General features: G+C 41.8%; 1 protein-coding gene across 1 annotated transcript in view; it reads left to right on the top strand.

The window, feature by feature from the left end:
• LOC118816733 (serine/threonine-protein kinase MARK1-like) overlaps positions 1-17780 on the top strand; it is a 96297-nt gene that overhangs the window by 13853 nt on the left and 64664 nt on the right. Inside the window, exon 2 of the mRNA XM_036583292.1 lies at positions 7030-7233. Coding sequence (XP_036439185.1) covers positions 7030-7233 — 204 coding nt within the window. The remainder of the gene's footprint in view (positions 1-7029; positions 7234-17780) is intronic.

Below are 17780 nucleotides of genomic sequence, written 5' to 3'. Positions count from 1 at the left end.
CTCCGCTCCAGAGCGGCTAAATCACTGATGAGCTGTAAGCTGGAGTGGTGCTGGACACTCAGGTGATTTTTTCCATTGGCCTGCCTGGCTAGTAGGGGCCTGTTAGCGTTGTGGAGCATGCTAAGTAGGTGCTGTATGGTTTTTCATTTTCAGTTAACTCTGCTTTTTATTTAGAAGCCTACATCCAAGGTAAATAGTAATAAACAATAAAACATAAACACATTTATATTTAATAACGGTTAGGATAAATTTATAAAATACATATAAAAGGTTTTTCTTTTCTCAAAATTGGTGTTCATATATTGAATGTCAGAGTTTTTAGAGGAAAAAATTTTAGTTTAGTCTGTTTATTAGCTTCAAATCCTGAGCCTTTCATTATAGGGTGAACAGTAAATTTCTCCCTAACTTCACCTGAACTGGGCCAGTGGTCTGAAAGCTCACTGTCCTTAAAAGAGATGAGCTCACATTTTGGCTTCTGGTTTTTGTGGGATGACTTTGGCCCAGTCCTATTTCTTATTTTTACCCCTACCCCTTATTTTCAAGTGTCTTCTTGCCCCTTAGAACTGAGTTACAATGGGTAGTGGTTGAAATCTTCCTCTACAAAATGGGACCCTCAAATAAAAAGAGCGTTACTTCATTAACAGCTACTAGCGCTGCTCTGTAGGCGACCCTGCCAGTCTGCAGTGACAGCAGAGGAGGGTAAAGTTCAGCTCCTCACTGCTGGGCTTTAGTTACATTTAGGGGGTCATATGCCTTCAAAGAGGGGGGCAATTATTTATTATCACCCACCCCTAATTCTTCAGTGATGTGAAGCTGAAGTCAGATATTCTCCAGCTTCTTGTTCGAATTTTCCTGTCCCACATTAAACGGAGCAGCAGTTACATTCTGGCACTTCAGGCGTCAGAACTGCTGGACTATTTAAGGTGGAACTGGAAGTTTAGCTAGTTAGATTAGCTAGTCAGAGTGCTGCACTGTAAGGCTCTTCAATGGAAGCTGTATCCAGCCTTCAACAGTGTATGGGAGAACGGCAGTGCAGTAACGATTGGACGAAAGGTTTTATTCATTTACAGCATTAAGACTGGCAGTATTAGATTATTCAGTTCTGTCCCTGTGTTTCTCAGGATAGAACTGAACTAATCGTAAGTGTTAAGTCCAAATCGAGTCAGGCTATGTTTGATTCGAGTCACTAGTCGCTCAAGACGTGACTTGAATGTGTTTTGCGTCGCTGTCTTGAGTTCCCATCTCTGATGTCAGTATATTCAGTATATCGTTAGCCTTCTGTTAGATCTGCATTGTGCAGGCTGTTTTTAGATATTAAAACAACGTTTAGAACCGTTTTCTTTAAGCATTTTAGAAAACAGCATGATATATATTGTAGGCTGTGCCCTGCCTGAGTACTTACTGGACTTTTCTCTACATCACTGGTCACCAAACCTGCTCTTGGAGATCTGCCGATGCCTGCAGAACCCAAATCTAACACATCAGATCCAACTAATTAATGCCGTAAAACCACTCGGTTTTGCATACATTCGAACTGATTTCTGCAGATTTTTTGGCGATCACACACTATAACTTTTAAGCTGTTGTTGCACCAAAATAAACTCATCAAACTCACGCAAACACACTGTTACTAGAAGACACAGATCCACAAATGTGGACCAACTCCCTGCTTCTGTTGTTTTCGCCACCGTTTGTGCTGACACAGCAAAGAAGAAATGGGTAAAATACATTTAGGTGAGGGCCATGGAGGTAAAGATGGCTTAAGGTGTGTTCAGTCAGGGTTGGAAGTGAACTCTGATATGTAGATCTTAAGTAGCGGGTTTGGTCACCAGTGCTGTATGTTAGTGGACCTCCAGTCATTCTACAGAGTCATAAATTGAGGAGTTTAGAAGATCATAAACAGGGTCGAGTAGACATTTCAGAATAAGTATCTCAAGTAAATAAATGCCTGTGATTATTTAGACTTCACCATCTGGACTTCTATTTGTTGACCAGTACTGCTAAGTCAGCTCTAGCCCACTGACCCATACTCCACTGAAAGCAGTTGCAGCCCTAGCGGATGACCAGGACTGGACTCGGTTTACATCAGCAGGTCAGTTATTGGTGATATGCTGTTTGATCTCCAAGAGATACGTTACCACAAAGCTGTGCTCTTACAGTGAAGCTCCTTGAGCTCATCCAGTCCAAACTGTGGCGAACATGAATGCTTGGGTGTCTGATTACACTCAAAGGTCTTGGTAGATATTTGTGTTACAGCTGTTAATGAACAGGGTTCTTGTTAGTATCAAAAAGGGTTCTACTATTGTTACGATGTCAAGCGTGTATCTATAGAAGAACCTTTTTTGGTGCTATACAAAACCCATTTCAGAATGGTTTTATATAGAACCGTCTACAGCACATTCTGAAGATCCCTTTCAGGATGCAAAGAATCATGCTAGGGCTTCTGTGAGTGTTCATGGTTCTATTTAGAACTGTTTTCTTTACTAAAGAACTCTTGGTGAACCATCATTTTTTGTGTGTATCTATAGCTAGTCTGTAAAGGGTTGGAACACCGAGCTGACTGTGGGCTGCTGGACGCGGTCACCACCGGTCTTTGGACTTTTTATTATTATTTTTATTATGAACACGCGCCAGCCATGCATTTATTGTGTGAATTATGCATTAAATTAAATAAACTATTTAATGTACGTTCGCTTTTAAGTAGCCTTTCTTATTTTAATGAGTTTTTATGTTGGTGCCAAGCTAACAATGGCTTACTTTTACTTTCACACACTAGCTATAGATTAAAAATGGACATATTTATGCTTGTAAGACATTTATTACATTTAAATTAGAAGCTGTTTTCTGTGTTGCTGTTTTACAGGTTACTGCCAGCTCCTGTAGAGAGTTGCTGCCTTTCATGCAGCCACATTTCGGCTGTATCGCCATCAGTCGCCCTTAGTTGGCGCTAGTTCTTCCTCGTCGGCTCGGACGTTTAAACGTGTCGTTTGGCAGGAGGGATGATGTGTTAAAGTAGACCCTCAAAGTGACCTTGGAAACCCTTAAATGTGCCCATTCTCTACTCTATACTGAGTTATACGTGACATTTGTGAGGACAGGCCATATGTTCGTTGCCCCTAATGTAACCAAGAGTGTATAAATCCCATCCGGAAAACGTTTACCTTAATACCTTAAAGTCCCTGGGCGTTACTTAAGCCTGACTGAGTATCATTAAGATACAGGTTTAAGATACAGGAACCTCTGTGTACCTGCCTCGGTGTGATTTATGGTCCTCTAGTGGAGAACGTAACAGCTCTGAAGGTGCCTGGTGTTATGTGTTAATGTCACCGGCTCGCTCAGGGCCATTAGCGTTGGGATATTAGCATTAATAGCTGACTGTGCTGATTTATACCGACGCAGGGACTTTCCTGCATTAAATCTGATCTCTCTGTCTGTCTCTCTCTCTCTCTCTCTCTCTCTCTATTGTCAGAGGCTATTAATCCTCCCAGAGGAAGCCGTGCAATCTCATGTTTCACTGTCATCACAGACACACTGTGTCTCGTTCTCTCTAAATCTTTCTTTCGCTCACATACCCACCAGCGCTGGTATGCATCTCATAACAAAGGGTCAGATATGCACACGTCAACGAGACACATACCCGCATATATTTTGACAGCCACCCCTCTACCTGCGTCGTATCACACACACTACTACGCACGTCCTCTTGAACTTACTCTGCATTCTACGCTACAGGATTGTAGCTGAGATGCAGATATTTGCGGCGCACTGCTAGGTGTAGCGTTACAACGCAACAGGATTGTGACAGCGGTGCCGTAACCCGACCCAGGTTTTGTTCTGTGGGTGTGGCAGCCGAGGGCAGAGCGGCCAGACGGATGGGAGCAGCTGCCCTGGCGGTTCTTCTGGCAGAAGCAGGCCGATCTTGTTTATCTTCCAGCCTGTACCACCGCTTCTACAGTTGGGCACCACGGGGATCCAACCTGGACTCATCCATCCCAGCATGGGCTCTGCTGTTCGACAGGCCTGTGCAGCGTAGCATTCCGCCTCTTCAGCTCAGTTTCTTTTCCCCTCAGGTTACGGCGGCGGAGGCAAAACCGCTGATTAGTCTGAAATCAAATTACGGCAGTTGCATCCCTCAAAAAGGGCGAAGTTTTGAACTCTGAGGTCTTTTTGTGAAACTAGCCTTTTCCACTGGGCCTTTACTTCTGCTTTATCTCTACTCTCTCTGCCCAGATGTGGTTAAGTCATAACTCATTCCCTTCTCTCTCACTGTAGCATTCTACGTTTGGGCAAGTCCACACTTGAACACTCAGGCTGCCATTATTGGAGACTGGAGTCCCAGAGCACTTAGACAGTTCCACTGCAGTGTATAGCATCAGGTGTTCAGCTTCAGTCTCTTTGTAATGCAGTTTACCCCATTTGTACGGTTGGATCAGATAACATCACGGTATTTCAGCCTGAATTTCAGACTGTTATTGGATTTTCCCCTTTGCTCCTGTAGTTGTTTGGGACTGTCAGCTCCTGTAATGCTTTTGCAAGAGCAGAATTTCCAGTATGCACTTCTTTCCCATTGCTTTTTTTCACGGAAGCGGCAAGTCAGCCCAGCTTTTGGCCTGTTCTCTAGATGTTTCACTCACACAGTGAGCAGTTTTTGTTCTGTAATATCGGCCGCATTTCGTGTGGAATGGTATCATTATTTGCCAGGGCTGCACGATAAATTATATTGTTATCATTGTCACGATATGAGTTTTCGCGATAAACACAATGTTAGAGCGATGACAGAACAGATCTAATTACCTAATACACAGAGCGCCAGAGAGACGTCATTACATTACCAGCACAAACTGTTCCAAGCCGTCTTCTCTGTGCTGGGACTAAACCTGCTCTCCCACGAGTGACTTAACCATTAGGCTAAACAGCCAACTACAAAAAGCACACTCTGAGACCTTAAAATGTCCCCAAAACTCAGTTCCCTACCTTACGACCCCCAGTATTATTTTGAGTCCTTCAAAATAAGAGTGTAGGACCCACATGAAAACAAGCCTAACTACAACTAAAAGCAAGAACAATGTTATTTTTAAACTAAATACAACCTTGCATGTCTGATACTACATTATTTAATAACTAATAATTAGGCACTATAATAAAAATAATAACTAGTAACAATGTTTTATATATATTTATTTGATTTTGTAGCCTTTATAGTAAAAATTGTTGAAGTAATGCTGACTGTTTCTCAGCCCTTCAGTGCACAAAAAATGTTGTAAGTGATGTAAGTAGTTGTTAGTATTTCATGTCTTTTGTCACATTATTTTAGTAGTAATTTGTCACCTCTCGTATTGTCATGATATCCAACAGCTTTTTTTTTTACCCAGTTTTCTCCCCAATTTAGTCGTCTCTAATTAGAGGGTTGCGCCACTCCTGAGCCCCAAACGTCGCATTGTATGTCAATGTTGCGTAGTCGTATTAGTTGCTGTGAAAATGCGATCTGACTTCAGCCATCATTATCAGAAAATAATGAGTGACCACAGAATTTATCATATAGAAATGCAGTATTGTATAGAATTGGTAAGTCATTCTTGCTTCAATTTCAGCTGATAAAAACAAGAGTGCTTTTCTCTAATCGCAGTCTCTGGTCCAGCACAGTGTGGTAATTGAATTCAGCAGTAGTTACCAGGTTTATTAGATGTATTTAACCAGAGAAATCACCAAGCTGCGCTGGCCTCTTCCTGTTGTTGGCTAATGTAAGTAAGGAAACAAGCATCAGCTGGACGTTCTTGGATCCTTAGACGTTTTCCCAACTTCAGTCCTGGAGGTTCACTCACTTTTGAACACGCTTGATTCAGCCCACGAAGAACTTGGTCATACCTCATTATTGGAGGAAAGACATGAAAATGCTATAGCCTCCATGACTGCGCTGTTAGTATGTCAGGATAAATCGGTAACACTTTATTTGGATAGTCCACTTTAGAAGCTTTGTAAATATCTACTAAACTGACCATAGTTTTCTTTAACTCTAAACCTGGCTCTAATCCTAAACCTAACCTTAACCTCAACCCAAAACCTATACCCTCACCCATCCTAGCTCTAACCCTGGTCCAAATCCTAACCCTAAAGCCATCTGTAGATAATCTATAGGGGACAATGGTGGACAATCCAAATAAAGGTAAACAGACTAACCTGAATGCTGTCACTGTGTTTGCTTCCAGGTCTGCTTCAGTGCCAGGGGTGGGATGAAAAAGCGTTGAGTTTATTTATTTGTTTGTTTGTTTGTTTGTTTGTTTGTTTCAAATAAGTGTAAACAGTCCCTTCACATGGTTGAGTTTACTGCATTTGTTTCCACACAGTAATCCGAAAGAGAAGACTTTGTCAACCAAAGTGGAGCCAGATTCTAATAATGCTTTTCTATTTAGGGCCTAATTTTCCCCACAAGCCCCTCACATATAACAGTCTACCTTGTGTATGGGCCATTCCTCTCACTCCTGCAGAGTGCACGTAGCGAGCGCTCAGTCAAGATGACTATCTGCTCTCCAAACTGTGTTATGCAATAAATCCCGCAGTGGTGTTTTGCATTCCCACTTGATTACATTTGCCGTATATGATGGTCGACAAAATACGCTCGAAAACTCTCTGAACCTGCCCTGGGACACTTGTGGTGAAGTACATAAACACGTACTACACTGAAATATAACTACCTTGTCGATGTTTATTCATGCACGTTTTGCCTATGGTAGGTCTTTTTATGAACCGAGGTATAATGTTCTAGATCAGGAACAGGACACCATTGTCTCTCCACTACACAGCTTGGATTGGCAGAAAGGGTTTGAGGCTAAAACAGCACTCACTGGATCGCATTTCCAGATTCAAAGCCTACCCAGCGGCCACTTTCTCAGTAGTGCGAAGGATAACCGCTGCAAAGAGCAGCTCAGCGTGTGAACCTGTGTGTGTCAGCAATACGTCAGTGACTAAGCAGTCTCTCTCCAGGTCCTAACTGCGCTCCCTCTTCTCTCGGCCTGTGCGGCTCTTTTCCAGCACACCTCCCTGGACGGTTTTCCGGAAGTGCCCGTACCACCCGCCAAATCGGCCAGCCGACAAAGCCTCCCGCGATGCAGGAACTCTCTGAGCTCCAGCGTGGACGAGCACCCTCACGTCGGCAACTACCGCCTGCTGAAGACCATCGGCAAGGGCAACTTCGCCAAAGTCAAGCTGGCTCGGCACGTCCTTACAGGACGAGAGGTGAGAGCTTTATCATACTCCCAGTTCCCGTCCCCCAGTGCATGTATAGCCTCAGGGTGCAATGCTCAGAGATTGCAACCACGTGGCTGCAGAAGAGCAATGTGTTTGGGGTCAATCAATGAGAATGTGTGGTAGATTCTTGTTTTTTCTTGTTTAGGATCTGGGAAGGACTATTGCAAGATTCTGTTTAAAGTGATAAGGGTCCTTTTGTGTGGGCTGTTGTCTTCGATATTCTGTTCGTTGTTTTATGTCATACTTAATACTGTATGACCTTTCAAGGCTCTAAATCATTGACAGGTACTGACGCTCTTCTTATATGAGAATAGGTGCACTGCACAGTCACCCTGACCAGTGTAAGAAAGGAATAAGTGAATTAAAGTGCTGTCAGTTTCTGCCACCATGCATAACTCCTTGGAGGGGTGGTGCCACAGTTCCAAAAGAGGTAGGGCAGGGGTCCCAACCCAAATGCTGAGAAGAGCCATTTTGTCCCTTGAACAAAATTCAAACCACCTTGGGAGCCACAACATTTTATATCCATTTTATTAATTATTCATTTTTACCATCTTGGCTGTAAATATGTCTCAGTATGTGCTGATGTCCTAGTATAGGCTAATATATAGAAATGCAGACTAACTGGGTGCTTTTAAGCTCAGCTATACTCACTTTTCTCGCATCTCCGGCAGGAAACTTTTCCTCAGAGGTGGAATAGTTTCTTTTGAAATCTTTCAATCTTCGACTTTTTACAAGGCTGAAGTCGCTTCTAGTACGGCAGCTTCTTGTTCTGTTGAAAGTGTGCTAGTGCAGGGGTTCTCAGCCTTTCCCACCTCAAGGCCCACTTGTTTGTCACTTTGTCACTCAGCCATTTTTTACTTGAACACTTAATTTTTGGGAAATGTATGTTCCTACCACAGTTTCTTTTTTTTGGGAGGAGAATATTTGGTTTTTAGAGTCAAGAGGTGAAAAATTGACAAATCATTTGTGCTCTGTTTTTGCAGGCCTCGTATTATTGTTTACCATTGGGAAACATTTTATTCTTTTTATCGTTAAGTCAGTTCTTTTTTTTATTTCATGGCAAACTGCCTTCACGGGCCCAGTATGGACCACTCTATTTTGGCCTGAGGGCCACCAGGGGGTTGAGATGGTCGAAAAGCCCTGTGCTAGTGGAACAGTGGCTGACTGACTGACAAAAACAACGGAATCTAACTTGAAAAAGTGGGCCACTGACTGACTAACTAAAACTGACTTTCAGCACTCCACGAATATTGGCACCTCTGGTTAATTATGAGCAAAATGAGCTGCAAAACATATTTTTAATTACTTATTTTTTTATCTTTTATTGAAAATATAAGCAAAAATCTAAGCTTTATTTAAAGTATAATGATAAAAAGGACCACCCCGGTCCCCTGACCTAAACCCCGTGGAAAACCTGTGGGATGATCTGAAGAGCCCACAGTGTGGAGCTCTGAATCTGAAGGTTCTGGAGAGGTTCTGTGTGGAGGAACTCATTATTTCCTGATAAGATTTAGTTTTTTGATCATTGTACTTCAAATAAAAGCTAGATTTTGTTAGTATTTTGAATGAAAGCTTAGAAGAATTAGCAATAAAGAATGTTTTAACAGCCTGTTTTGCTCATGTTTACCAGGGGTGCCAATATTTGTGGAGGGCACCGTATGATATGGTTAAAATATAGCAATATCACAGCAAACCTTCTCACCTGACTGTCAATGTTTGGCACCTTACAGGCTTCCAGTACTCTTTGATATTTTAGCTTGAGTACTCGAATACTCATTCTGAAAACTACCCTTAAAAACAGTAAGATTTGATCCATTTTTAGACATTTTATTCATCCGTCTAACAAAACAGATACTGTTTTAATCAACGTTTCAGTCACAGCATCTGCGCTAGACACCACATGTCACACCTGTCCAAATACCAGCCTGTTTTTTCACCTGTGTGCGAGTGAAGTGTAAACTTCATAGACATCCAATCAAATCACACACTCCCACTTTTACACTGTTCTAACCTTTATTTAAAAGTGAAGTGTTTTCCCTCGTCTTAAATGCTTCATAAAGGACTTGATCATAGCCGGTGAAAGCAGAGAATGCATGAAAATGAAACCGTGCTGTGCAGGTGGGCGTCCAGGACTGCAGCTGGGAAACACTGTTGTGGGCTATAGTGTTTGCTGAACTTTAAACTGTATTTAAAATAACAGTATTAGTTGTTAGAGATGCACCGATACCACTTTTTCCCTTTCGATACTGATTCCGATACCTGGACCTTTTGTATCAGCCCATACTGAGTACTCATACTAACTCTATCTAATCTAAATTGCGTCTAAGTCCTGATAATTATACTATGACATTTTAAATATTTTATTTTGGTAAAATCTGTGTTCCGCATCACAAAGAAAACACACTCAGCTTGGCTAAATGGCATTTACATGTTGGATGAGCATCGGTTCAGTAAACGTCATCGTCAACGCTGTCGGTTTAAGTAATTTTCAGTGGTTTTTGCTGAGTGATACAGCCGACCTACGGAGGCGCACCGCAGGCAGGGTTAGTGGACGCACAGGCCTGGCTTGCGGGCTGCTGTGCTAAAGGCTAAATCGAGGCTTAATGCTATCATTACACCCAGAATGTCCAGAATGCTGTTACAGATTCAGCCGTGAGCATTTTTACTGCTTTACACCGCAGACATGTTGTCAAGTTCTGCCTACTGGTGCACATGCACGCACCAGAAGTTGCTTTGTGGTGTCTGTCATAGGTATCGGTATCCCCATCACCGGTACCGATACTAAGTTTAACTCATACAGTATCAGGATCGGTGCAACACTAGTAGTTGTGGAGCAGCTCCAGCAATGTAGCCCTACTCCAATACCAGCAGCTGTGTAAACTAGCGCTGTGCATGCTGACTAATTTTGATAATTGAATATCTGTAAGGATTAACGAACAGATAATCTGTTAACAACAGAGAAGGAAAAAACAGCACTAAACCTTACACTAGTGTGGAGCAATTGGCTTAGTAGACCTTTTTAGGTGGCAGCACTGGTGTTGCACTAAAAACAGCACACAGAGATACTCGTTTAAAATGTTCAAGTATTCAGGAATGGCAGAGGGAGATTGGTAGGTTGTCGTGTTGGTTGGCTTATAGAAGGTGCCCTAATGAGCCAAAACTACAGCTAACCAGTCCAATGCTGGATGCTGATAAGGTCATCTTCTAAGTGGTCTTTTCTCCTCAGCCAACATATCTATCAAAGAAAGAGATATTTTCATAGTTTCTTGTCCTAGAGCTTTATCTTGACCCTAGCCTAGCCTGCAATAAAATTACGATATCTAAACCCTAAGAATGCGTCTTTGGAAACACTCACTCTATCTTACTGTGATTTCAATCTAGCAAATCTATGCCTGCAAATATAGACTGACATCTTGTACATCTTCTATCCATATCTTATATACAGGGTGATTCAAAAAGATTAATCCGGTTTCAAAGCGCCATATTTTTACAACCGTGAGGCGACTAGGAACCAATCACAATCCAATTGAAAGAGGGGGTTATAGAGTTTCTCACTGTCACCGAAAGATCCCTTCAGTCTGTGAGGGGATGAGCAGAAAGCTTGTTGCGTTCTCCACTTCAATAAGAGTGAACATATGTAAGTTATACAAATTGACATTTGACTGGATTGTTGGTCTGTACATTTTCTCGAACACTCAGACAGTGATTCCAGTGTTTGAATAGTACCATCTCAAGAACTGAGTAAAACATCCCTAGTAAAAATAGGGTCTGTTTTCTGTGCTGTCATGTTTTAAACATGCTATAAAACCATCTAACTAGAAAAGAAAAGCGAGAAAACGAGCTGTTATCAGCTGATGGAGCTGATGCGTCGGATTAAGCGTGTGACTTATATATTCACATATTTGAGATAATTAATCAAACTTTGCTTCCATGGTGTGCCAGCCTCCTAATGCAAATTTTTGCACTGAACATTTTTCTAATTGTGTTAATTAAATAATTAACAATTTAAAGTGCTCCTACACCCTGTCATTTCTTTATTGTGTGCGTCTCTGTGCTAGCAGCATTAGTGGCCGTCTGTAGGGCAAAATAATGTGCCTTTAAGTTATGATGCCTTCAACCAAACCAGTTACACCAGTTTCTTTATTTGTACTATTTTCTATATGTTAACAACTTCTCTGTCTCTGTCTGATAAAATTTAGTGTAATCTTTCTAAATACTCAACAAAGAACTGAATACTAACGTAACGAGTGCTTTACTAGCTCACATCTCTGAAGATCATCAGATCTTAGCTTAGTGAGGTGGCAACTATTGCAACTGACATTAGGAAATTTCACAGTGTGGTAAGATAAACTAAGACGGTAAGAGCATTAGCTTGCAGTTAGTGGATTAGTGAGCTCAGTCAGGCCTCTCACTTTCACTTTGAAATGGAGATTTTAATTGGTTCTGCTGCTGAGTTTGACTCCGTGTTTGTGGCTGTAGGTCAGTGCTGTGCCGAGTTAGGGAGAGCAAACAGTCTGAACTCAATCAGGAAGTTGTTGCTCCAGCACTCCGGCATTTTGTTCCGGCAGTCGTGATTCCGTACGTCACGTTTAGCTTATCACTGATTTTCTGAATTCATTTTACTGTTAAAGTTGTTTTTATTGGACATTTTAAATAGAAGAGAGGCAAATTAGGGCTGGCTTAGATGACCTGACAGAGGACAGAGTGGCCTTTCCTAGTCATGGTCATGATGTCAAAGAAGCGTCTGATTGCAGTATTGATCAGTTTGTTGATTGTTTTTTTTTTTCTGTGATGACCACAGAAGCTTTAATGATTTTTCCTTTCGTTTACTGAAACCTTGTAGAAGAACTTTCATGTCTTTAGGCTGTTAAAGATACAGTGCATTCATTTCGTTGAAGATATTAGGTGCATATTTACATCTTCATTAACTCTGTTAGTATGAAAATTTCATTTTGAAACTATCAGATTGTAAGACAAAGGCTTTCATTATCATTATGAAATATAAAAGTCATATAGCAGAGCATTATATAGCTTAAGCACAGTTTTCTATAGTGAGTAATTGTATTTATCTATAAGTATTAATAATCATTGCTATACTTCACATGCTTTGTGTATCTGTAAATAGTTTAAACGACACTAAGACACACTGCAAGGGTTCCTCTTCATGTCTTACCGTATTTAGGTAAAGGTAAGGTAAAGAACAACAGACATCCTCTGTCAGTGTTTTAAAAGTTTGCCCCCCAGCGTGGAACCCTCAGGGTCTTCTAGGCCTTTAGAGAAATCCTAACGAATTGTAAATTTTAGTTCTTTGTATTTGATATAACTATCTTTGTTGTATTTGAAGGAGCGCTATACGATTCTGGAGAACGATTGTTGATATTTGAACTCAATAGCAAAACAAACACACTCCTCCTATCAGTGCTCCTTCAGAAGCTCCGCCTCCCCAAACCCATGGGGACACATTGTCAAGGCCAACACGCTGTTTTAGGTATTAGTGGCCATAAAAACCTTTGCAGATGTTCTAGAGACAAATATCGTGATATAACGTTAGGGCGAACGATGACACAGCAAGTAATGTAGCTAACGTTAGCTAGCTGGGTTTGCAAACGGTTGCAACAGTTTCTGCTGTGAAGCCGATCAGCTGCTATCACAAACATTAGCTAACACGACAAAATAGTACTGACCTATTGATTCCATGAAAGAGCAAAAATGAGTTAATGTCACCCACCTGTCCAGCAGGAGCGACCTCCTCATCCCTTTTCATGCATTTCAAGCTGAAGTCAGTATGTTTTTCACCAGCTTCTTGTTTGAATTTTTTTATGTTCCACCTTAAAAGTTGCAACAGTTAAGACTACAATCGGACACCTCAGCTTCTTGTTCAGATTTTCCCGTTCCACCTTAAGTGGTCCGTGCACAATGCTCTGTGGGCGGTCACTGTCTTGGAAGGGCAGAACAAATAGTGGGACTAACATGCATGCGCAGCCAGACCGACTATGAAAACGAAAACAGAGAAGCTCCGATTACACACACAGAGGGGGCGTGGCTTCATTCTCAGCTCAAGGCGCCTTTTAAACACATTATATATACATTATATACTTTGCATGTGTTGTACTGTTAGGCTACGTTCACACAGCAGGTAAAAGTGGCCCAAATCTGATTTTCTCACCAAATCGATTTTTTGTTTGGCTGTTCAGATTATCTTTTAAATGTGATCTGTATGCGACATCAGTCTGAACAGATCAGCTCCTAAACCGACCCACATGCACAAAAGAACAGAGCTTCACGCTGCTTCACGGCTCATCCAGAGGTAAACAATCACGACTATGAACGAACGCCAGTCGCTCCCGGAGGATCAGCTTCATCTTCACCAACCTCGCTGCAGCCTCGTTCTCCTGCGGCCGCGGTCGGACATTTTTTTCAAAATCTCTTCAAACATGAAGGATTTTGGATTCGTCTCTTCTAATTTTGTACAGAAACATCAGCCTAAATGTTTGAGTCTCAGCAGCGCGAAATGATGACGAGTGTCGAGTTGGACTGACTTAAAAGTCGCATGAATTCCGAGTCGCGTTGCCACATATCGTATACGGATTTCAGTACCACATATGAAAGCGTCTCAAATCGGAATTGAAAACGTCGGATTCAGTGTGTTTATCTGTTCACACTGACACACAGACACACATCTGTGTCACAGATGAGGAAAAAGTTCAGATTTGGGCCATTTTACCTGCAGTGTAAACGGCCGTATTTCCTTGTTAACTTGTGGTTGGAAACAAAGGTTTAAAGTCAGGAGACGCCCAATGGAAAATTATCTGATATTTTTTTTGCTCTGTGGTATCTAGATGGAAAAAGCAAAGCTGTTCCTCCATTGGTTAAGACATCAAGAGCTGAACTCATGAGTCAGATTATCGCACTAACATGGTTAGGAACTGACTGTGGAATCAACCAATCACGTTTTGATTTGCAGTGGGTGGGACCAAGACATCACTCACACCTTTTCAACATCCAAGATATAGATAAATGTTAATATGTGTGTTACAAGCCTTACGTGAAGCATGAAATGTTTTTTACAAACTTCAGATGTCGGTGTTTAATCTAGAATGGTCAGATGTTCACAGCTTAGTGCTAACATACTGTTGAAGTCCTATAGGAGCGCTAGCAAATATTAGCATTAGCATAGAGATGTTTTTCGCTCAGTTTTGACTTTAATGGGCAAAACTGAAGGCCTGACTCTGAAAGTCAAGGCTCGCCACTGGTGTCAGCACATTTTAGAAAGCATACAGTTTTAATATTCGTTTCATTTCAGTTCAGTCTGTATGACGGATGACCGTATATTTTCTGACCGGGGTCAGTAATACATACAATTAGCACTGTTCTTGCTGCTGCACTGTGTGCTGTACGAAGTAGTCTTGGTGAAAAGCCAGCTGAATTCAGGACAGGCTGGACAAACAGACTGAAAGACGTAGCTGGTCCAGTAGCTTTGCTGCTTGTAGAGAGGCTGCTGTCCAGCATCTGCCACCAGTGGCTTCCATCTACTGTGTGCGTCAAACAGGGCCGGAAAGGTCGAGCGCGGACACCTTTTTCTCGCATCGCCATGCAGTAGCGTGATGTTTATCTCCCTTAAAGCTCTCACACGCCCCTTTTCTGGAGAGATTTCCGAGAGGGGTCGGAGAGAAGAACAGTTAACGGCTATTGCTTTCTTACGTATTGTCATTAGCATGTTATAACTACTACATACTACTGATGACATGGAAGAAAGTAAAGTTCGCAACTAAAAAAACATTCGTGTTTAAATATTAACGTGCGAACGATGGAGAAGAGCAGCTTATACGTGAGACGTGGACACGTTTTCGCGTCTGCCTTAAAGCGATACGTTTTTACTGGGGTTATTACTGGTGTATGTTAACTGTTACTGGGCGCAGGTCTCGATTCAGCAGTGCGTTTTCAATATATTGCATATCTCAGTCGCAGTGAGTGCCAGTTTAATCGCATTGCTAGTCTTTTGTCCATATGGTGCAACTCTGAGGAGGTCACGCAGGAAGATGCTCAGTGATACAGGCGCCAAACTCTAGAACTCTGTGCCACAGAGAGCCACTCTCTCCCTGACTGTTCTTCTGTTTAATCCTTTACATTTCCTCTTAAGACTTTTCTATGTACTGCACGTGATCTCTAATAACTATGTAGTTATACATTAACAACACATGCATCTACAATGTAAGTACTGATATATATTCACTGTTACAGATGGGTTACAGTACACTCTTAAATCAGGGCTCTTCTAGGTTCTTTAGTAAAGAAAATAGTTATATATAAAACTATAAGCACCCAAAGAACCCTTGGCAAAAGGTTCTTTGCATCATGAAAGGCTTCTTCAGGTTGACAGAATGTGCTGTAGATGCTGTTATGACTATCAAGATATACTTGTCTAATAATAATAATAATAATAATAATGATAATAATAATGATAATATTTCTTTAAATAGCAGATTTTATACATTAAAAATGCCACTCAAAGTGTTTCACAATGCAAAGTAAACACAACAGAGGAAGAAGGAAAGAAAAGATAATCAAAAATAAAATAAATAATAAAAACGCGACAAATAAAATGGAATATATTAATAATTAAAATGCACAAGATAAAAGTAAACAAGAACAATACAACTAACAAGAAAGTAAAAGTGATATTCCAGTAAAAAAACAAGGGAAACAATAATAAAACTAGTTAAAAAAGTAAGAAATACGTTTTTATCTGTTTTTTTAAAAACATTGACTGTAGGAGTCTGACGGATGTTTGTTGGTAACGTGTTCCAGATCTTCGGTGCATAAATACAGAACCTCTCGGCTCTTTTTAAGGTTACTTGGATGATGGAGAAGCAGCACTAGATAATCTTAAAACGCGATTAATTGACATGATCTATCAGCACTCGGAAATGTATGAAGGAGCTGAAGCATCAAGAGATTTAAAAATAAAATTTTTATAGCCGATTCTGAAGGAAACAGGCAGTGCAGTGATGCTACAACTGCTCTAATATGATGTTGTTCTCTAGTCTGTGATAATATTCTTGCTGTTCTGAGAACAAAGCATTGCAGTAGGCAAGTCCAGAAAACACGGTGTATAATTACAGTACAAACTACAGTAAATCAGAGTACAAACTTCTGTGCGTTCACATCAGCAATACTACTGTAGTCCTGTTACATTAGTAGTGACATTGCTGCTGTGTAATCATTATTATTATGTAACTACACAGTTATTGGAGACACTTAATATGAAGTGGGATCTGTATGATTCTTCCTTCTCTATGTTTTTATGTCTTGCTGAGGTAAAGTGTCCTTGGGTTTGTGCCGTTGTTTGTTGTTATTAAGACGGCTTGTCTTCGTACCCCACACCTACTGTCCTTTTCCTCTTGATCTATTAAGACCTTTTGATCTTGTGTCCACAGCCCAGGCGGATTCTGAGTGCTAGCACTCGTTCTTCTTACCGGACTCAGAGCCGCTCCGAGACAGCTTCTCTAACCGCCCCTATAATGCACTTCCCTCTGACTGAGGCGGGGGTATCAGCATATGCACCATGTGTTCCTGCCTCCATGAATAATGCAGCACAGCGTGCACGTTGCCCTTCTGTTGCACGAAGGTTAAATTATTTAGTCTGAGATACGTTAACTCTGACGCACGTGGATGTACAGGCTGGCTGCGTCTGACAACATGGCCCTTATATAATGGTCCGGTGTCCGCGGTCCGGAATGGAAGGGAAGGCCTGACCGTGCTTGTCGAAGTCCAGGCCTCGTTTCTCTCTCTTCCTTTGAGGGCTGTTTCAGAAGCATAGCGAGCAGCATTTTGTGAGCAGCGAGAGAGTGTGGTCGGACTCCGAATGTGGACATGAAGGCTCGTTATCCCACAGCCCAGCCCACCCCCCCACCCCCCCGACTCTGCTCTTCTGCTCCTGCTTGTTATGAGCTCTGCTGTTGTAGGCTGGAGCCACGGAGAGGAAGCGCGCTCCGCTGTCTGTTCACCTGCCCACCTAAGAGGAGCTGAAAATAGCAGCCACCTGCGCACATCGTGCCTCTCTCTCTCTCTCTCACGCTTTCTTTTTGTCTCTTTCTAGCCTAGTCCTTCTGTTTCGTACACAGTCTCTCTCTGTCTTTCTCCTCCGTATATACAGCCTCCCTCCCACACCCACACGCACAGCACTGCCTACAAACAGCTCATCACCAGCCTGGCATCAGCCCCCACATTCGAGGAAGGAGCCCGTCATATAACCACTCAGACCTGGCAGTCAGATATCCAGCACATTGAGGCAAACTGCCTGAACGTGGTCTGCAGTAATGATGGGGGGATGTTCCTTCTTTTACATTACTCCACAGTGTGTTTCCGATGTGCATTACTCAATCATCATCCTCATCATCTTAAACCGCTTGATCCAGATAGGGTCAATCACAAATTTCACTGGAAATACTCGTGTCTTTCCCACAGGAGTGACTGTTTGGTCTGGAGTCTCTTTTTAGAGGTTTTAGTGCCTCATTTGAAATAAACCTCACTCC

Source organism: Colossoma macropomum, unplaced genomic scaffold, assembly GCF_904425465.1.
Source record: "Colossoma macropomum unplaced genomic scaffold, Colossoma_macropomum, whole genome shotgun sequence".
NCBI lineage: Eukaryota > Metazoa > Chordata > Actinopteri > Characiformes > Serrasalmidae > Colossoma > Colossoma macropomum.
Note: the sequence above shows the minus strand (reverse complement) of the source record. Positions and strands in the feature narration are given on the sequence as shown.